This window comes from Macrobrachium nipponense, chromosome 4, assembly GCF_015104395.2.
Source record: "Macrobrachium nipponense isolate FS-2020 chromosome 4, ASM1510439v2, whole genome shotgun sequence".
In the NCBI taxonomy this organism is placed as follows: domain Eukaryota; kingdom Metazoa; phylum Arthropoda; class Malacostraca; order Decapoda; family Palaemonidae; genus Macrobrachium; species Macrobrachium nipponense.
Window position 1 is genome coordinate 78,811,223 of NC_061100.1, and position 20,943 is coordinate 78,832,165.

General features: G+C 39.7%; 1 protein-coding gene across 7 annotated transcripts in view; it reads right to left on the reverse strand.

The window, feature by feature from the left end:
• Nucleotides 1-20,943, reverse strand: part of LOC135210966 (zinc finger FYVE domain-containing protein 1-like) — a 450,218-nt gene that overhangs the window by 235,319 nt on the left and 193,956 nt on the right. For all 7 annotated transcript variants that reach the window (XM_064243949.1, XM_064243953.1, XM_064243952.1 and 4 more), the window contains 2 exons: nucleotides 2,549-2,687; nucleotides 2,111-2,211 (listed from right to left, as the gene is read on the reverse strand). In XM_064243949.1, the coding sequence (XP_064100019.1) occupies nucleotides 2,111-2,211; nucleotides 2,549-2,687 (240 nt within the window). The remainder of the gene's footprint in view (nucleotides 1-2,110; nucleotides 2,212-2,548; nucleotides 2,688-20,943) is intronic.

Genomic DNA, 20,943 nt, shown 5'->3' on the forward strand with positions numbered 1-20,943 from the left:
TACGTATACTGTATGCCATTTTTATCATAAAAATCAGTGTTTAGTCATACACAATATGAAAAATACTGTAATTAGTGAATAAATAGTTGCTCTATAAAGAAAATGTTATAATTAGTAATGACCTAGGGATATAGTAGATAGAAAAAATCTACAAATTAGTGAAATTTCCCAGTGGAAAAGTGAATAGTACAGGCAGTCCATGGCTTATGACAGCTGCGGCTTACGACATTCCGAGTTTGCGACGCCTTTCAATTATATTCATCAGAAATTATTTCCAGGCTTACAACACATGTTCTAGGTTTTCGACAGAAGAATTATGACTCCAAAGAGGCAAAATACTGTACTTACTTGAGTAATATTCAACTGCATGTAATGTTCAACCCGACTTTTACTGCATATATTAGGACTATAGCATATGTTCCTTATAATGTTGCGTTTTGATTCTAGCAATAAGCCTAGCCTATGTTAGCAGTTGCTACTGTAGCCTAGCCTATGATTCTGACATCTAAACCTAAGAAGCTAAAAGCTTAGAATATGCCAATAAAATGTATAAATAATCAGTATGTACTCATTTCAAATAATTATTAATTAACCATTGACTATAATAAAAAAATAAAAAAAGCTTCCAACCTTTTGTTTACGTTCAACACTATGAGTAGCAAACGATCGCCAAGCAACCACTTCTACCTAGCACACAGTGTAGTAACAAAAAATTTTCATTATCTCTCTTCAACTACTGAAAACTACCAAACAGTATAACCATTCATTTCTATTCTTTATTCTATCTTTACCTAATGGAGATACCGAGTTACGAACAGCTATAATGAAATATATAATCACATTAAAACAGAAGAAGAATTCTAGAAAATATTTGCTGGCTTCGATGATAGCAGTCTTTGATTAATTTTATATTTTACGATATTTAATTCACAAATGTTTTTTTTTATTAAATGTATTGCATGAATAAGTTTTCCAATTTACAGCATCCTTTTACCAATAGAATAAAAAAAATAAGATTCTTTGTGAATTATGAGTGAAGAAGTTATCAGTTGACGAAATAGAAATGGCGGTGGCCAGTAGATGCTTTGTTTACATTCGGGAAATGAAGGTACGCTGCACTTATTAAAGCCTAGAACAACCGTAAATTGAAACAACATAACAATAATAAAAGATTCCTAGATAAGTAAAACAACATATATATTTATTGTCGTGGTTAATATACAAAAACAGAAATTTGTTGACCTCTGTGGAAACCAATGCTGCTTTGTTGACTTTTGTCATGAAATCCAAAGAATGTGGTAGGCTTACCCTAGTCCCTAAAGTTTGCACTTTTCCAATATAGAAACAACATAACAATAATAAAAGTTTCTCAAATAAGTAAAACAACACTAGTATTTATTGTCTGTTGTCTGGAAATCCAAAGCTTATGCTTAGCCTAGTGCCAAACTCTTGCACATTTCTAAAACTAGCCTATACCACATGTAATGTTCAGTCTCAAAATTTTAGGCCATAAAATTGGTCTTTAAATATAAAACACTTACAAGCGTATTTACATTAAACGATACTTTAAAGTTTTTTGATGAAAAGCACAATAAAAATGCAGTTAACAGTTTTCAATAGACACCCAAAACATTCCACGTAAAGTTTTCTAAGGATTTTGATGATTTTCAACAAATTTTCGGCTTACGACGCATCTCAAAAATGGAACCCCGTCGTAAATAGGGGACTGCCTGTAATGTGTTCCTGTGACAGTGGACCGTGGAATGTGAAACGTATAAAACTGGAGGAGCACTGTATTTTTAATCACTGGATAATTCCAGAATTGTTGGACTCATAACTGCAATAACAGACTATACAATGTCCTTGGCAACTATAAAAATTGATCAGACTTTATTTTCAGTGCCACCATAAAAACTTAGAATTCGACCTGCTTCCTACCAGTTCTTTGTTGTAAATACTGAATGATGCAGAGATTCCAAGCTCATTGCATAAAATGTTCTATTCTATGTATTTTAACAACAAAAGAAAAACCAAGAACACAATTGTGAAAAACAATACCTAGTTATAACATGAAAAATAATATCTAGATAAAATAACACACTTCACTTACTTTGTATAGGCACGTGATGCTTCTGCTAGAAATTTGTACATGTCTGTGTTAAGCCTTTCAGCTCGGGTTCGATAAATTATCACATCTGATATGGCCAGCACCTGACAAGGAGTAAAAGTTCATAAGGCCTACAAGCAAAATGTATTTAACTTAACAAGACAAAATACTTTTCTTAATGTGAAAAGATATTGAGGGTGGAATGGTTGCTGCAAAATGTGCTATTTTACACTGAATACTCAATTAAAACAAATCCTACTATTAACCAGACAGCAAAATTTTATGCCCGATAATGACAATACCAGGCAACTATGCAAGCAATTTTAAGTAATACTTGTAATACAAAAGAATAAAACAAACATATATATAAATACTGTACCACACAGCACCACATTATGAACATATATATAAATTTTGATTATCACAAAATGTCTTGGATACTTTGAGAAGAAGACGTTTCCGCTGCTTGGAGATGTTACTGATGCCAAGCATTCCTTCTGTGTCAAGGACAAGTGCTTTGCTTGAACTATCATAGGCACCCCAAACTCCTAGGGTGCAAGATGTCTGATTTGAACTGGTTCTGGAATAAGATTCTTAGCATTAGTATTACTAATCTTGATGAAAGCAACTTGTCTTGAAAACCCCATCTATGACTATGACAATGGAATTATTTCTTGCATTTCAAGATATTTTATTATATCAGCATAATATAAGATATGCTACGTCCCTTTAAGCCTTTAACGCCGATTGGACGTATTAAACGTCGATATAAATTGTCTGTTGGGTGCCGATTGGACGTATGGTCCGTCGATATAAAAATTTGTTAAAAATTCGCGGAAAAATAGTTATAGGCCTACTAGGCGAAAGCTTTTGAGTCACGCGCCTTGGGGGATGCTTGGAGCTCACGGATCAATGCGTTGTTTTGTTTACATTCGTTACCCAGGCGCGCAAGCGCAAATTTCTTTCTTCCCGCACTAAAAAGCATCAGTGACACATCTCAGAAATTATTTCGTCACTTTGACATAATTTTTGCACCATTTCATATTAGCCGTTACATGGAGTATTATATATGAAAATGTGCGCAATTTCATGTAGAATACAACAAAAAACAACTCATGGTTGTAGCTTTTATCAGTTTTGGAATATTTTCATATAAATAACGATAAGGGCCTATATTTCAACCTTCGGTCAACTTTGACTCGACCGAAATGGTCGAAAATCGCAATTGTAAGCTAAAACTCATATTCTAGTAATATTCAATCATTTACCTTAATTTTGCAACAAATTGGAAGTCTCTAGCACAATATTTCGATTTATGGTGAATTTATGAAAAATAACTTTTTCCTTACGTCCGTACGGTAACTCTTCCGAAAAAATCATAAATTTTTTCGTCCGATTGTCGTAATGTTTGCACCATTTTAAATTAGCCGTTACATAAAGTTTTATATATGAAAATGTGTGCAATTTCATGAAGAATACAAAAATGAACAACCCATGGTTGTAGCTTTTATCAGTTTTGAAATATTTTCATATAAATAACGATAAGTGCCAAAATTTCAACCTTCGGTCAACTTTGACTCGACCGAAATGGTAAAAAAACGCAATTGTAAGCTAAAACTCTTACATTCTAGTAATATTTAATCATTTACCTTTATTTTGCAACAAATTGGAAGTCTCTAGCACAATATTTTGATTTATGGTGAATTTTAAAAAAAAAAACATTTACCTTACGTCCGTGCAGTAACACTTCCGAAAAAAATCAGAAATTTTTTCATCCGATTGTCGTAATGTTTGCACCATTTTAAATTAGCCGTTACATAAAGTTTTATATATGAAAATGTGCGCAATTTCATGTAGAATACAACAAAGAACAACCCATGGTTGTAGCTTTTATCAGTTTTGAAATATTTTCATATAAATAACGATAAAGTGCCAAATTTTCAACCTTCGGTCAACTTTGACTCGACCGAAATGGTAAAAAAACGCAATTGTAAGCTAAAACTATTACATTCTAGTAATATTCAATCCTTTACCTTTAGTTTGCAACAAATTGGAAGTCTCTAACACAATATTTTGATTTATGGTGAATTTATGAAATAAACTTTTTCCTTCCGTCCGCGCGGTAACTTTTCTGAAAAAATCATAAATTTTTTCGTCTGATTGTCGTAATGTTTGCACCACTTTAAATTAGCTGTTACATAAAGTTTTATATATGATAATGTGCTCAATTTCATGTAGAATACAACAATAAACAACAACCCATGGTTGTAGCTTTTATGAGTTTTGAAATATTTTCATATAAATAACGATATAGAAAAAATTCGTCCTTTGGTCAACTTTAACTCGACCGAAATGGTCGAAAACTGCAATTGTAAGCTACAACACTTACAGTCTAGTAATATTCAATCAATTACCTTAATTTTGCAACAAACGGGAAGTCTCTAGCACAATATTTTGATGTATGGTGAATTTTTGAAAAGTTTTTTTTTTTTACGTCCGCGCATTACGAATTCATGCATCATTTTGTGATAATATTTTCTCTGTGTTGCCTTGATCGTTTTACAATGTGTTATATACCAAAATGATGGCAATTTAGTGTACAATACAACAACAAAAAATTAACTCGTTAGCTTTAACCGTTTTGCTCACAGCGCGATTTGTATACAATTATTGATGAAATTTTTTTTTTGCGCTGTAATATATCCCAATATTTATATATGGTAATGATATTTTTTTTTCATTTCTGATGGTTGCATACTAAACTTCAGGCAATGAAAAAAAATGGATTCAAAAATGAACTATTAATCTTGAAAACTAAGCGTGCTGTGATTTAAAAAAAAAAAAAAAAATTCCTCTTCGGCACTCACTCGCGAACGCCACCGGCATACGGGAGAAGATTTTTAAAATACCGCTTCGGCGTTTAAGGGTTAAAAGTCAGTTAATTAACAAGATTAATGCTACCCCCAACTCCAAAACACAAGAACTACAAGAAGGCTGGTTGCAACCAAACTGCATTGTTGTATCATAAATAGTTAAAAAGCAAAGATACATCACAAAATTATACCGATTCATGAAAAATACACCAAAAATAAAATACTATACAGTACTGTATATCTATTTAGCTTTATTATGAAAAGATGTACAAAAGAGACAGCAGGTACCACTGCATAGAACAGTATTTGGAGTGTTCCTATCTATTTTACTGACAAAAATGACAAATTTTTAAATAAATTTGTATTTTTCATAGCTAACAAACCTGAGGTCTTAAGAATAGGATAATCTAGACTAGCTGGAAAACCAGTAAAAACAATCAAAGATTGTAAAACAAGGAATCTGTGGCATCTGGCAACTCATGCATATACTTGGAGGGAAGTACAAGTATCCAGAACCGGCTGGGGATTCAGCCCCCCTCACCACCTTTCTTAGAAGGTCGAGTTCTAAGGAAGGGGGTCTAAGCCCCTGAGTGAATAGATAAAAGAGTATCTAAAAACTCAAACTTCTGGGATGAAACACATTGAAAGATGTCCAGATTCATTGTACGTATTAGTGTAAGGTAAAAAGAATTCTGTCTTTTCAAGCAACAAATCACATATGCCACAGGGATTTGTTACCATTCCTCTCTCCCCTTCTTAGAGAGAGGAGTATGTGTTCTGAGAGACAGATTTGTTATTTGTATAGGAACACACAAACATTGCAATCAGTATGGCTGCCACACTCACCTGTATCAGACCAGTTCCAGCTTATGATGTATGAAATTCTTCAAACCACCTGCCAGGAAGACGACAAGGAAAAAGAGAAAGGAGACCAGCCATCTCTCCCTCATTCTCTCTCCCACACAATCATCTAAAGTAAGATACCAACACTCCCGCTGGGGGCACTGGATGAGTTAATCAACTTGATGGGCAGCCACCACTGGACCCAAGGAAGAGTGCCCAAGGACCTGTGGGCAATGACCTTCAGAAAGGAGGTGAACGTGGTCTACTTAAGCCAGGAACCAATATTCAAAACCCTATGAACCAACAAATTCTTCTTAGTTGCCAAAAAGGAACTCAATCCTCTGATGTCATATACTCTAGCCCACACAGACTCAGTGGCAGAACTATCCTTACCTTACCTTACCTTACAGACCTTACAGCTCATTCGGGTTGCCCAGGTCCCTCAGTGTGAGGCACCTCTAATGTCTACCAAAGAATTGCTAATGCATCTTCCTGTATATTTTGCATCTTCCAATCTTGGATAGTCTGGGATGCAGCTTAGATATTTGTCAAGCTTATTCTTAAACACATCTACGCTCACTCCTGATATGTTCCTCAGATGAGCTGACAGCGCATTGAATAGATGCTATATTATCGATGCTGGTGTGTAGTGGATTAATGTCCAGTGTGCTTTCCTTAGTTTTCCTGGTAAAGTTTTGGGCACTATTAATCTACCTATCTTGCTCTTTCTGATATTTTTAGCTCCATGATGTTTTTGGCTATTCCTTCTATCTGTTTCAATACCTGTACATATCATGTAGTGTTTTCTTCTCCTTTCTAGACTTTATAACTTTAAAAATTGTAGTCTTTTCCAGTAGTCAAGAACCTTAACTTCTATTTTAGCTGTAAAGGACCTTTGTACACTCTCTATTTGTGCATTATCCTTTTGGTAGTGTGGGTACCATATCATATTGCAATATTCAAGTGGACTATGTACATACGTTTCATAAAGCACAATCATGTACTCTGCTTTTCTTGTTTTGAAGTGCTGTAACAACATTCCCATTTTTGCTTTGCATTTTCCCACTAGTAAAGCTATTTGATCATTGCGTAACATGTTCCTATTCAACATCACACCGAGGTCTTTAACTGCTTCCTTATTTGTAATTGTCTTGTTATTAGGTCCCGTATATGCATATAGCTTTCTTTCTTTATCTCCATAATTTATTGATTCAAATTTATCAGAGTTAAATACCATCCTATTTACCTCTGCCCATTCATATATTTTGTTTAGGTCTCTTTGCAACGAGTTCCTATCTTCATCACAAGTAATTTCTCTACTTATTCTTGCGTCATCGGTGAAACTACTCACTAACGAGTCCTTAACATTACTGTCTATGTCTGCAATCATTAATACAAACAGTAATGCAGCTAACACTACCTTGTGGCACACCGGATATTACCTTAGCTTTATCCGATTTCTCATCGTTTGCAATCACCATCTGTTTTCTGTTTTGTAAAAATTCTTTTATCCATCTTCATATTTTGTCCACTATATTGTGTTTTCTAATTTTCTTCACTAATATATTATGGTCTACCTTGTCAAAAGCTTTTGCAAAGTCTAGGTAAACCATATCTGTATCTTTTTCGTTTATCATATTTTTATATGTTCTCACGGTGGACTAACAGTTGGGTTTGTTTGCTTTTTCTGGGTACAAAACCATGTTGTCCTATATTAAACAAATTATTTTTCATTGAATGTTTCATTATATTTATTATATTTTTCTTCATTACCCTTTCATACACTTTCATAATATGTGATATTAGACTCACAGGCCTATAATTACTTGCCTCTAGTCTTGATCTACTTTTGAAAGTAGGGGTAATATATGCTAATTGATTTTCATAAATCTTGCTTGTATCTACACTTTGTCTTAATAATATTGCGAGCAGCTTTGTGATAGAGTGAACTACTTTCTTTAACAAAATGGCAGGGATGCCACCTGGTTAGGCTGTTGATCCATTTTTAATTTCATTAATAGCCTGCACAATATTGGCTTCATTAATATCAATGTCTGATAAATATCTACTATTTTCATCTCTCATTTCTGTATCATTATCTTCATTATCAATTCTAGGGGTAAATTCTCTCTTATATCTTTCTGCTAATATGTTGCATATTTCCTTTTTTTTATTCGTTAATCTCCCTTCATTTCTTAAGAGCGCCCATTTCTACTCTTAATTTATTCATCTTTTTCACATACGAGTACACTATTTTGGGGTTTTGCTTGATATTTTCTGGGGTCTTTTCTTCCAAGTCCTGTTTTTCATTTTCTTTTGATTGTATAATCTTTTGTTCTGCATCTTCTATCTTACTTTTTAGTATGCCTTTAATTACCACCAAGAGCTAGAATGTCAAGATCTTGGAAACCTCCATTCTTGACCGACTGTTGCTAACACAAAGTCAGTGACCGTTGGTCCTAGGTGGAGAATCCTCAGATAGCAGGGCCGAGCTTTGACAAAGACAAGGCAAGGCCTCTTACAGATCACTGTCCACCCAATTATTCTGGAGTAGAATGAAAATGAGACAGACTTTCATCATGAACCGAGGGATTCTGAGTCTTACCTACGAAATCTGGGACAATTTGAAGGCCATAGACCTTTCATTCTTGATGTTGCCATAAGTTAACTCTCTCTTTTGAGGAAGTCAATTCAAACAAGAAAAACTGTCTTGGAGTCAGATCTCCCATTGACTATTGATGTAATGGTTCACATGGAGCTCAAGTGAGACTACTCAAGACAAGAGTAAAATAGCATGTCCGAACCTTGAAGGACCAGAATCAAACCGAAGTTGGTCCTGCAGCTCCTGAGAGCAGGATTAACCCAAAGTTGACCCTGCAGTTCCTGAAAGCTGAGATGGAAAGACCTTTTCATTTTGTGAAAGAAAAGGAAATCTAATAACAGCTCACTGACATTCATAGTGGGGAGAGAGCTGTCGACAAACCCAACCATAGTAGGTGGCTCACTCTTTTCGGTAAACTGTCGATGAAGACCACCTGAGATAGCTAAGCATCTGGTCTGCTGCTTTGTGAGAAGACCTTCTTGCTTTCAGGAGCTACTTGACTGCCTCCAGCCACGAAGCAACATAGATTTTACTGAATGATGGAACATTTCCACATGAGGCTGGCAAGGAATGGCCCATGGAGGATTCCTCTGAGAATTGCTCACAGAAGATATATTAGTTCTGGCAAAAGCTCCACCTGTGTACAAAGGGGTCACCAAGGACGCTCTGAAATTCGTAGGGCTGCCTGCCCAAGACCTGATGAATCTGGCAGAATACTCTGTCCAGGACATGACAGATCATGCAGAGTTCTTTGCCCAGGACCTGACATATTTGGCAGAGCTGAGGGAATGCCTAGTCTGGAGATTGTGACAAAGATACTGAAGAATGTCCTCTGTCTGAGGAAAAGGATTCTTGACTCCCAGCTTCCTGTTGTAGTGAGAGGGAAGGAGTTCGAACATGGATCTTCCCTAAAGAAAAAAACAGTAAACCACTACTTCTTACTTCAAAGACCACTCTACACATAGGTCTTTACTTAACTGTCTAAAATATTGGTCATCACAATCCTCCTGCTTGGAAGTAGCTTACTCTGAGCTCCACAGAGGTGTCGACTGCACACTGGTGCATCTCGACTGTCAAAAGGGAGGAGTTGGGGGCAGGAAGGATTTTTTTTTTTTCATCTTCAATGCACAATACAGGCAGACCCTGGGTTACGACGGGGGTTCCGTTCTTGAGACGCGTTGTAAGCCGAAAATCGTCATAAGCCGGAACATTGTCAAAAATCCTAAGAAAACCTTACTTTTAATGCTTTGGGTGCATTGAAAACTATGTAAACTGCATTCTTATAGCATTTTTCATCCAAAAAACCTTCAAATATTAATTATTTTGCATTTTCGGTGTCATATTTCTTCTCCCAGATGAGTGTTGTAGGCGTCGTAACCCTGGAAAATGCGTCGTAACCCTGGAAATAATTTCTGATGAACTTAATTGAAAAGCGCCTTAACCTCATAACGTCGTAAGCCGAGCCCGTTGTAACCCGGGGACTGCCTACTGGAAAAGTGAATAGAAGACTTCAAGAATCTAGAATCTCTCACCAAGATGAAGCTTAAGAAAAGATAATAAGGCAACCTATTGGAATTCCTAAAACAAAAAACTATGCACAGATATTCTCCAAAATCTCCTAATGTAAACTTTGCATGACAAAGTAACTGTACTGTAGAACTGGAAGAAGCCCTTGAGCTGCCAAGTAAACATGCATCTTCAACAGTAGAGATTTCTCAAGTGTGATCTCTCATGATGACCTACAATCAGTATGCTCCTCATCATGAGTCTGCCTATACTGAAAGGTCCCGGGACCCCCTTCTAGGTTAAGGAACCATCGTGGAGGTGTTCCAGAGCAACAGAGTTAAGATTAATCCTTCGTAATCCAAAGGCCATAGAGTTAAGATGGATCCTTTGTAATCCGAAGGCAAGTCCACCAGAAAACGAGATACATTACTGATCTGGTCATTAACTGTCATTCTAGGTTAGGCCAAGAACTTATCCCGGTAGGCTGCAACACCAGAATTCTAGCACTTAATCCAAACTAAGATAGAGAGGAAAGTTCTAGCCAACAAGACTAGCTACACTAGTTTGTGAATTAACCACTTGCAAGGTTAAGGACTAAAGTATTAGTTAATCTAAAAACTGAAACAATTATGCTAGTTAATGTAGCTTCGATTAGTAAAGTTTGGCTAAGGACAACCATTTAGACAATGATGACAAGGTATCTTTGGACTAGTTAGACTAGGCTAAGAACTTGACCCTTAGCCTAGGATAAGGAAGTCTTGAACTAGTTAGGCTAGTCTAAGACCTTAAAGCTCTTAGACTAGGATAAGGTATCCCTGAACTAGTTATGCAAGGCTAAAGACTATCAGTTAGTCTAGATCAAGTTAGGCTGTATGTCTGATTGAAAGAATCCATTGACAGGCATTTGCACAGACGTTCTTAATGATCTTTTGGCAGGTCGTCATCATTTGCCAAAAAACTATCTTTCCGAACACAATGTAACTTCAAGAAAACACACCAGATGTGGTCGTTCAATGAAACACGTACATGAACTTGGAATACAAATGTTATGGAGGAGTGATGTAGTAGTTGCCTCTGACAATGTTCTCAAGGGTTGCTTGTAAGAGAAGAAGAGAGGAAGGAGAGAAGAGAGAGATAGAGAAGGATGAGGAGACGATGATAGAGAGAGAGAGACGATGAGGAGAGAGAGGAGAGAGAGGCACGGAGGCAGGAGAGAGAGAGAGAGACGAGGAGAAGTAGAGACGTCGAGATGGAGAGAGAGAGAGAGAGAGAGAGGAGAGAGAGGGACAGGGGGGGGGGTGGTGGGGGGAGAGAGCGAGAGAGAAGAGAGAGATGAGAAAGAGAGAGAGAGAGAGAGAGAGCGAGAGAGAGAGAGAGACGAGAGAGAGAGGATGAGAGAGAGAGAGAGAGAGAGAGAGAGAGATGGGGGGGGGGGCTGTTTTTGGTTGTTGTCTTGTTAGGTTGTTTGTGTTTGTAAGGGTAGTTAGTGAGTGAATTGCTTGTTGGCAGGTGGTTGGGTTCGTCTGCGGATTTGGTCGCGGAGCTTTGAGGGATTGAATTGTGCTTGTGTCCATCTGAAGGTTGTTGAGCTTGTGAGTTTCTGTTGTGGCTGATTTGTGAATTGTTGTGTTTGTGAGTTGTTGTGAACGCTTGATGTTGATTGGTGTTTGTTTGTGTTGTTGATTTGTTGTGTAGTCTCAGTGTTGATTAGTGTTTGTTTGTGTTGGAATTGTGTTGTTTGTTGAGCTGTGTGATGTATTGTGGGTGTTTGTTTGTGCAGTGATTTGTCATGTTGTTTTGTGTTGTTGTGTAGTTTTGGTGCTTGTTTGGTTTTTTGGTGTGATATTCAGCGGTTGTTGTGTCTCAACGACTGAATCCAGTGGACAGCACAGTGTCTCGCCCTGATTGTGTCAAGTTTCCTGGTGAGTAAATGTGTTTGAGATGGTGTTTTTTGCCTTGCTGAACCAAGTGTCCTATTAGTAATTAAGTAATGTAAAGAGGAAAGTGTGGCTGAGGGAAATTTGTAAGCCAGGAGTGGTTAAAGTAATAAGGGGAGGGCTTGCTCGCTGTTGTTTTTTTAGCTTGTGATTCTGCCACATCGTGTGCAATGGAAAATGTACGTGGATGCTTACACTTGCGTGCACATTGGTATACGTCGGAGGAAGTTGGTGTACAGAAGCAAATGTTGGTGTAAAGATGTAGGCATGGCACTACACATCCATGAAAGGACATATCAAGCAGCTGGATATGTGATAAATCATGCACATGGACAGCGATGGTCAAGTACGTGGATGAGCGATGAACCACGTACACAGACCAGTGATGACCCCCGTATGTGCTCATTTCATGAGGCGCGATACAAGTTGGAACATCAGTAGAAGACCTCTCTCTCATGTACATGGACAAGCAATTGTAAAGTACGTGGCCGAGCGATGAACCACGTACACGGACCAGTGATGACCCCCTTACAAGCTCGTGTTATGAAGAGCAACACAATTCGGAACATCAGTGAGAAGATTGCTCACTCATGTACATGGACAAGCCATGGACAAGCAATGGTCAAGTACATGGCCGAGCAATAAACCACGTACGCAGACCAGTGATGACCCCCTTACACGCTCATGTTATGAAGAGCGATACAATTCAGAGCATCAGTGAGAAGATCACTCACTCATGTACATGAACAAGCAATGGTCAAGTACGTGGACGAGTGATGAACCATGTGCACGGACCAGAGATAACACCCGTACACGTTCGTGTCATATGGAGCGATACAACTTGGAACATCAGAGAGAACATCACTTAATAATGTACATGGACAAGAAATGGCCAAGAACATGGACGAGCAATGAACCACGTACACAAACCAAAGATGACCTCGTACACTCCTCTCACTTGCCCGAACACGGACGAACATAGGAGACATATGGTCATGTGGGGGCAGAAGGCAATGCATTTTTCACTCGTAAAAGACGAAACTGAAAAGTCCTTGATCTTCCAGCGTCTGACACGAGGGGAGGCGATGATGGAGAAGAAGTAGGAGGAGTGAAACTCCTTTCTATATACAGGCAGTCCCCAGGTTATGACGGGTTCGGGTTACGACGTTCCGAGGTTAAGGCGCTTCTCAATTATATTCATCAGACATTACCTATTACCAGGGTTACGACGCATGTTCCAGGGTTACGACGCCTACAACGCTCATCTGGCAAATGAAATATGACACCAAAAATGCAAAATAATCATTATTTGAAGGTTTTTTTGATGAAAAATGCAATAAGAATGCAGTTTATATAGTTTTCAATGCACCCAAAGCATTAAAAGTAAGGTTTTCTTAGGATTTTTTACGATGTTCCGGCTTACGACAATTTTTGGCTTACAACGCATCTCAAGAACGGAACCCCCGTCGTAACCCGGGGACTGCCTGTAAGGTCTCTTACTAGCTGGAGTCAAGGAAGAGACACAGGAGATCCTCTGTTACGACTCATCTTCTTCGTAGAAAAGCAGAAATCCTCTCTCACAAAATAGAGTCCAGCCTCTTGAAGACCGCTTGAACCAACGCCTCTGATGGCTCAGCGAGAGGAGATGAGGATGTCATAACTGGAGGATGAGTGGCCACCGCATCTGACATCATAGGCTGAGAGGGCGCTGGGAATGACGTCATGACATCCCTAAGACCAGTGCTGGTCAACGTCCTCACTGGCGGAGCAATAAGGAACAACCCAGAGAGCATAGGGGTTGGTCTAAAGTGCTACCCAAACAATCGCCAACTTGGATGACTGTGAATCCGAAATGAAGATATTAGATGCATACATTCCGCAAGCCTCCCTTCCAACCTCACAAACACAAACGTGCCACTGTAGAGAAAACGGCGGTGCACTCCTCTCGGTAGTAGAAACCCCGGGACACCTACTACCAAACTCTATAGCCCATCCAAATAACCAGCTCCAGGAAGTTCATACTGATGGTACAACAGACTGCAGTGATATCATGGATGAAGTTGGAAGGCACAACAGACGTAGGAGAGACGCGACCTAAGCAGACTTCACAGGCAGAGAAGTAAGAAAATGATGTCATGAGACTGGACAGTAGCTCAAGTCAAGAGTCTTGGTGACAGCGAAGATGGCGAAACAGAGCATCCGTCATGTCCTACAGTAACCAGATGGCCTTCCAAGACACGTAAATGTGACAGATACGAGACGAATTTTGATGAAAACCCTCCGTCTGAGAAATCTGGGAAGAAGTCGACCCTCAGGGCAGCGACAACTAAGCACTAGGCAGAAGCCATGACGTCACATGTCCATTCACGAAATCACAGCCCTTTCAGGACATCATGGGCATATCACTGTCATAAAGAGCGAGAGAACATTTGAGTAGAAAATGTAAAACAAAATAGTATCACAATTGTATTACAATTATATCATACAAAGTTGAACATCATAGGCAAACGATGTTTGGCAGGAGGGGGCTCAAAAAGAGCAAGGAACTCATCGCTGACAGTATGGATAGCTACAAATTCTCACTTCTTCACAGCACAAACACACAAGTTAAAATGAGTAAATTGGCATCTCTGTCAGATGGACGCGAAGAAGAGGGGCTCCGAAGTTTTGGACTAATACCACCGCTGCCACATTTCAGACGAGAAACAGGGCTGACAACTTCACAGACTGTAAATAAACCAAAATTCTCTCTTCCTCAGGAAGAAGAATGCATCTTGATAGAGACTAAAATCATTAAAATATGTGAGGACAGAGGGAAATATGGAAGAGAGACATACTGCCTACGCCCCAATCCTACTAAAATGACGGAAAGAGATGAGAAGACCATGATGACTGGCTCTGCATGTAGAAGGGAAGATCACAATTGTCCGCCATTAAAAATCATCCCAACATCCCGAAACACAGACATTCTGAAAGACTAAAACATTACAAAGTCCTTAGACATGTGTGAAAAGATGCATAAAAACATAAATGTCAATATGTATGTTGCCAAATAAAACACTAAACCAAAGTAAGGGGTCCTGTCTCTCTGAAGGCAATACTCTCTAGGGAGATGGACAGCCTATCACACATAACGTAAATGATGCTGATGCAGAGTAAAAGTTGTATCTACAGCAAAAGCATCTGTCCAAAGGAAGGACAACACTCAAACAAAGACTTGACTAAAAACGTTGATGTCCATGGAACTTCACTCCTGAATAAAAAAAGCACAGGCTACAATAAAAAAAAACCCGGCTTGGAAAAAGGAAAGCGAAGCAAAACTTCGGTCTCCAAGGTGGTAGAAGAAAGACTGATATTTTACTGGGGTACGGCCTTGGTAGATGACCAAGCATCCACTCCATATAAGCATGAGTTGCCAGATGCCACAGATTCCTTGTTTTACCATCTTTGATTGTTTTTACCGGTTTCCCATCTAGTGCTAGAAGATTATCCTACTGTTAAACAGAAGGTTTGTTCTGCATATGAACAATATTTTGTAAGTAAAGCTTTGTTTGTGGTATATTTCATCAAGCACTAAACAGAAATCCAAGCAGTTCTTACAACTACTGTACAATAAGGTCCTTTAACATGCATTAAGTATGAATTCCTTTTTAAGGATCTTTAAATTAATGGAAAAGATGAAAACTTCTATGTTCACACAATTAGTGTAGAAACAGAACATTACCTTACAATTTATAGAAAATAATTATATCTCAATCCTGTATGACAATACAGTATACGTATATGTTAACCCTTAAACGCCTATTGGACGTATTAAACGTCAACAAAAATTGTCTGTCGGGTGCCTAACCGACGTATGGTACGTCGACGCAAAATAGATTTTATAAAAAATTCTCAGAAAAATAGTTATAGGCTTACTAGGCGAAAACTTTTGAATCGCGACTTGAGGGATGCTGGGAGCTCACGGATCAAGCTGTTGTTTTGTTTACAAGAGTTACCCAGGCGCGCAAGCACAAATTTATTTCTTCTCGCACTAAAAAGCATCAGCGACACATCTCAGAAATTATTTTGTCACTTTGACAATTTTTTCACCATTTTATATTAGCTGTTACATAGAGTTTTATATATGAAAATGTGCGCAATTTCATGTGGAATACAACAAAATACAACCCATGGTTGTAGCTTTTATCAGTTTTGAAATATTTTCATATAAATAACGATGTGCCAAAATTTCAGCCTTCGGTCAAATTTGACTCTACTGAAATGGTCAAAAAAGGGATTTTGATGTAAGGAAAAATCTATTTCTGGGCGATTGGTTCGTGTCCCCCAGCGAAATATCCCTTTAATCCATTATTTCTAAGGTAAATGAACTAACAAATACCAGAGAATAAATAAAATAAAGAAAAAGGTCAGTATAACTGACTCGCTCACCCTCCAAGAGGGCGTCGGTATGAACACTAGGGCGAGTGAGACCACTACCACGAACCTCTTACCAATAGAAATCTACGACAAAACCCCCACAAGAGGGGAGCCGACCCACAGAATGGGCAGCAACTACTACTACTCCACCCCACGCTACCGACTGCTGCGCCTCTGGTGGCCATCCTGAAGTTAGCAGACAATCTTGAGCGCAGGGATGGGTAGGGTGGGATTTCGCTGGGCGACACGAACCAATCGCCCAGAAATAGATTTTTCCTTACGTCAAAATCCCTTTTCTGGGCTCAGTTCGTGTCGCTGCGCGAAATCGTACCAGAGAATTAGCACAAGATGTTAAAAGAAAATAAATAAGGTCTCAATAAAACTTAAAATAAAATAGATTATTATAATTGCAAGAAAATATTATTATAATTGCAAGAAAATATATATATACATATGTTGAACTTAACATCTGTGTATACTTATTACATACCATAGTAAATAAAGCAATTATAATAAATAAAATGATTCTGAACAAACTTAGAATATAATATAGAAAATAAATTTATATATGTTATATGGTAAATAAATTTATAGATCTTAATAGACAAAACCCATAACCATTGTAAATGGAGATGTGTCACCCTAGCATAAAAATAAGGGGACCACATCATAGAGATCATTATATACAATCAATTGTGGGTGACCCTAGCAAAAAAATAAGGGACACCCACTGCACCATCACAAGAGCAGCTAAGACTCAAGGTAGACGTAGATGAACATGGTAGGTATAGACAAACTGTTGACTGAGATAGGTAGAAAGGAGATCTGGATCTTCAACTTAAGATTAAGCAGAGTCGGGGGAAACTATGTTACCCGCCGCAACTGCTGAAAATTTCAGAGATTCCAAGGACTTTAAGTAATGACGCTTAAACACTGTCGGCGATTTCCATCCAGTATACTTTTTCAAATCATCAAAATTCATGTGTTGGAAATAGTTAATTGAGGTGGCAACTGCCCTGACATCATGAGCTTTAGGGAAGGAATCAGGGTTGGCTTGTTTAATAAAGTACAGGATCTGTTGCCTGATACCTTTAATTGATAAAGTACCACCTTTTTCTCTCCTAAAGAGAGGACCCGAAGAGGATGAGGATGTCCTGGACAAAAAGGCTTGTAAGGTCGATACTGGACAAAGAGAAACATCTTGCGGAAGGGGTATAACCTTCCACGGTTCCCACCTCAACAAAGGATCCTCATTCTTTGCTAAAAAGCTACGATCCGGGGAAAGTAGAACTTCCCCTGAGGGAAGAAATTCTATATGATTCGGATCTCTGGATAACGCCGACAGTTCTGAAATTCTAGCTCCTGAAGCCAAGCTTAATAAAAATAGAGTTTTTCTTAAGAGCATTATAAATGAACATGTCGTATTGTCTGTTTCTGAAGCCAGCTTTAGAACATCATTCAAGAACCACGACACTGACGTAGGCCTTACTGAAGGTCTAAGTCTAGCACAAGCCTTGGGAATAGACGAGAAGTAAGAATCTGTCAAGTCTATGTTGAAACCGAGTTGAAAAATCTTCTTCAAGGCTGACTTGTTTGTCGTAATAGTGCTAGCTGCTAAGCCTTTTTCAAATAAAGATCTGAAAAAGGATATAGCTGAATTGATTGTCATGATTCTAATGTCTGATTCTCTCAGGAAGATTGCCAACTTTTTGACTGCAGCATCATACTGTCTCAAAGTTGAATCTCTTTTATCAGATTCCAAGGAAAGAATATTTCGTGGATCGATATCTGCATCTCTTTTAGTCGCAAACTTCATGAAGTCCATAAAGTTAGGGTTTTGAGAATTCCTGAGGAAGCGAACACAGTCTTCGTTTGTACTGACTGGGAGAGCCTGGGATTGGGAATCTGAAGAGGACGGAGACCCAGTTCCAGAATCAGAGGGTACCAGTTGCTCTTCGGCCAGTCTGGGGCTACTAGAGCTACTTGACCCTTGAACGTCCTGAGTTTGTTCAGTACCTTCAGGAGAAGATTCACTGGAGGAAAGACATAAATCTTCTCCCAGTTGTTCCAATCTATGGACAGGGCGTCCGTGGAATAGGCCAGAGGGTCCAGGTTGGGGGCCACATAACATGGAAGTTTGTGGTTCGCTTGAGATGCGAATAGATCTACTTGCAGACCTGGAACCCTCCGGAGAATCCATTGGAACGAACTGTTGTCCAGTGACCATTCCGACTCCAGAGGAACTGAGCGGGATAGAGCATCTGCTATGACGTTTCTTACTCCAGCTATATGGGTGGAGGAGAGGTGCCAACTGAACTTGTCCGCCAGGGAGAAGATGGCTACCATGACATGATTCAGATGTCTTGACTTGGAGCCTCCCCTGTTTACGCAATGGACTACCACTGCGCTGTCCAGAACTAACTTTATGTGAGAGTTCTTTGGCGGACGTAACCTCTTCAGAGTCAAGAACACCGTCATCGCTTCCAATACGTTTATGTGAAGCTGGCGGAACTGAGGTGACCAGGTTCCTTGAACCTTCTTGAACTGAGAATATCCTCCCCAGCCGCTTAATGAAGCGTCTGTGTGGATGGTAATCCCCGGAGGAGGAAACTGAAGGGGTACTGATATGGACAGGTTCTTCAATTTTGCCCAAGGGCGCAGACGATTCCGTAGAATCTGTGGGATTGATGACAACTTGTCCCTGGATCTGACATTTGCTCGTGAGCGCCAGATTCTGGTTAGGTCTTTCAGTTTGGCTTTCATCAAGATGTTTGTCACTGAGGCAAATTGGAGGGAACCCAGGATTCTTTCCTGGCTTCTCCTTGAAGCATATTTGTGCTTTAGAAATTGCTTTACTGACTTCGCTATTTCTTTTCTCTTGGCTGATGGAATCGACAGAGTATGGGAGGATAGATTCCATTGAATGCCCAGCCACTGAAAGTTGGACTCCGGAGTGAGTCTTGACTTTGTTCTGTTTATCTTGAACCCCAGATACTCTAGGAACTGGATTACTTTCAGAGTGGCTTTGTGACATTCCTCGACTGTTGGAGCCCAAATGAACCAATCGTCGAGATACGCTACTACCATTATCCCTTGAGACCTCAGTTGTTGGACGACTACTTCCGCCAACTTCGTGAACACCCTGGGTGCCACGTTCAGACTGAAGGGAACTACCTTGAAGGAGAATGCTTGATCTCCTATCTTGAAGCCCAGATAAGGGCGAAAGTGTCTTGCAATAGGGATATGATAGTATGCGTCTGTAAGATCGATAGAGGTGGTGACGGCCCCACGGGGAAGTAAGGTCCGCACCTGCGAGATAGTCAGCATTTTGAACTTGTCGCAGCGAATGGCCAAGTTTAAGCGGGACAAGTCTAAGATTACCCTTCTTTTTTGTGAGCCTTTCTTTGGCACGCTGAATAAGCGACCTTGAAACTTTAATCTGTTGACTCTCGCTATTGCTCCTTTCTGAAGGAGGTCCTCCGCATACTCCGTCATTTCTTTTGATGGAAGTTGAAGGAATGGTCTGGATGGAGGAGGATCCGCAATCCAACTCCAACCCAGGCCTTTTGACACAATGCTCTGTGCCCAATTGCTGAATCCCCACCGATGCCGGAAGAGAAACAGCCTCCCTCCTACCTTCGAGCTATCACTGTTGCTGGGTTGAGTGACCTCCGCGGCCTCCACGGAAGTGTTTTCCCCTGTTGAGAGACCTTCCTGATCCTCTCTGACGAAAGGATCCCCTAGCTCTTCCTCCCCTGCCAAACCGGTCATAGTGCTGAAAGGCCTGGCCCTCGAACACTTGGTTAAAGGCTGGGGAGACAGCTTAGGAGGTGGAAGGCTGAGGCTGGGGGGAGATCACATAAATAGGTTGTGACTGAGCCTTAGAAGTAGAGGGTTGGGCTGATTGTACCATAGGTACATCCGAAACAGCCTGGGTAAAACGTTGCTGCTTCTTTTGGTAAGGCTGGTAACGTTTAAGTTTCTTCTGAGACTTACCTTTTGCAGCTTGGTCTTGGCGTCTCTTAGCTGTGAGACCCCAACGATCTTTAAGGCTCTGGTTGAGCCTTGTTGCTTCAGCTTGGACCTCCTTGACCATCAACTCAGGAAAGAGGTCTGCCCCCCAGATGTTGGAGGAAAGCAACTTATTCGGCTCATGACGAATAGTTGCTTCCTGGAGGACATGCTTCCGGCAGTTAATCCTAGCTGAGAGCAAACTCAAACATATCAGACTGGACGGTATGCGTCTGGGACTTAGTCAGGAGCTTGAAGAGCGGCTCTGAAGCATAAGAAATAGCCGCTACTTCCGTCATTGCCATGGTATTCATGGACCTGGCAAGCCTAGACTTGGCCTCAAATTCAGCTTGAATGAGGCTATCAGGAAGCCTAGGCAGCTTCTCGCCGAACTGATCCATAGCACAGTCTGGTTTGAGCTTGCCAGCTGAAAAGGTGTTAGGCAAATCTTCCCACAATTCTCCAAGTGAAGGGAGCAAAGGAGATGTGGGGTCTGCTTCCCTTAATTGAGGTAACGATTCACCTTTGTGGGCAGCTGGAATGGTGACCGTTGCTATCTTGGTAAGGAAGGGAAGAGGAGTTCCTTCCTCCATCGTAAAAATGGTGAAGGGACTCTTAAAGGCTTGTATTCTCGTGTTAGAACAA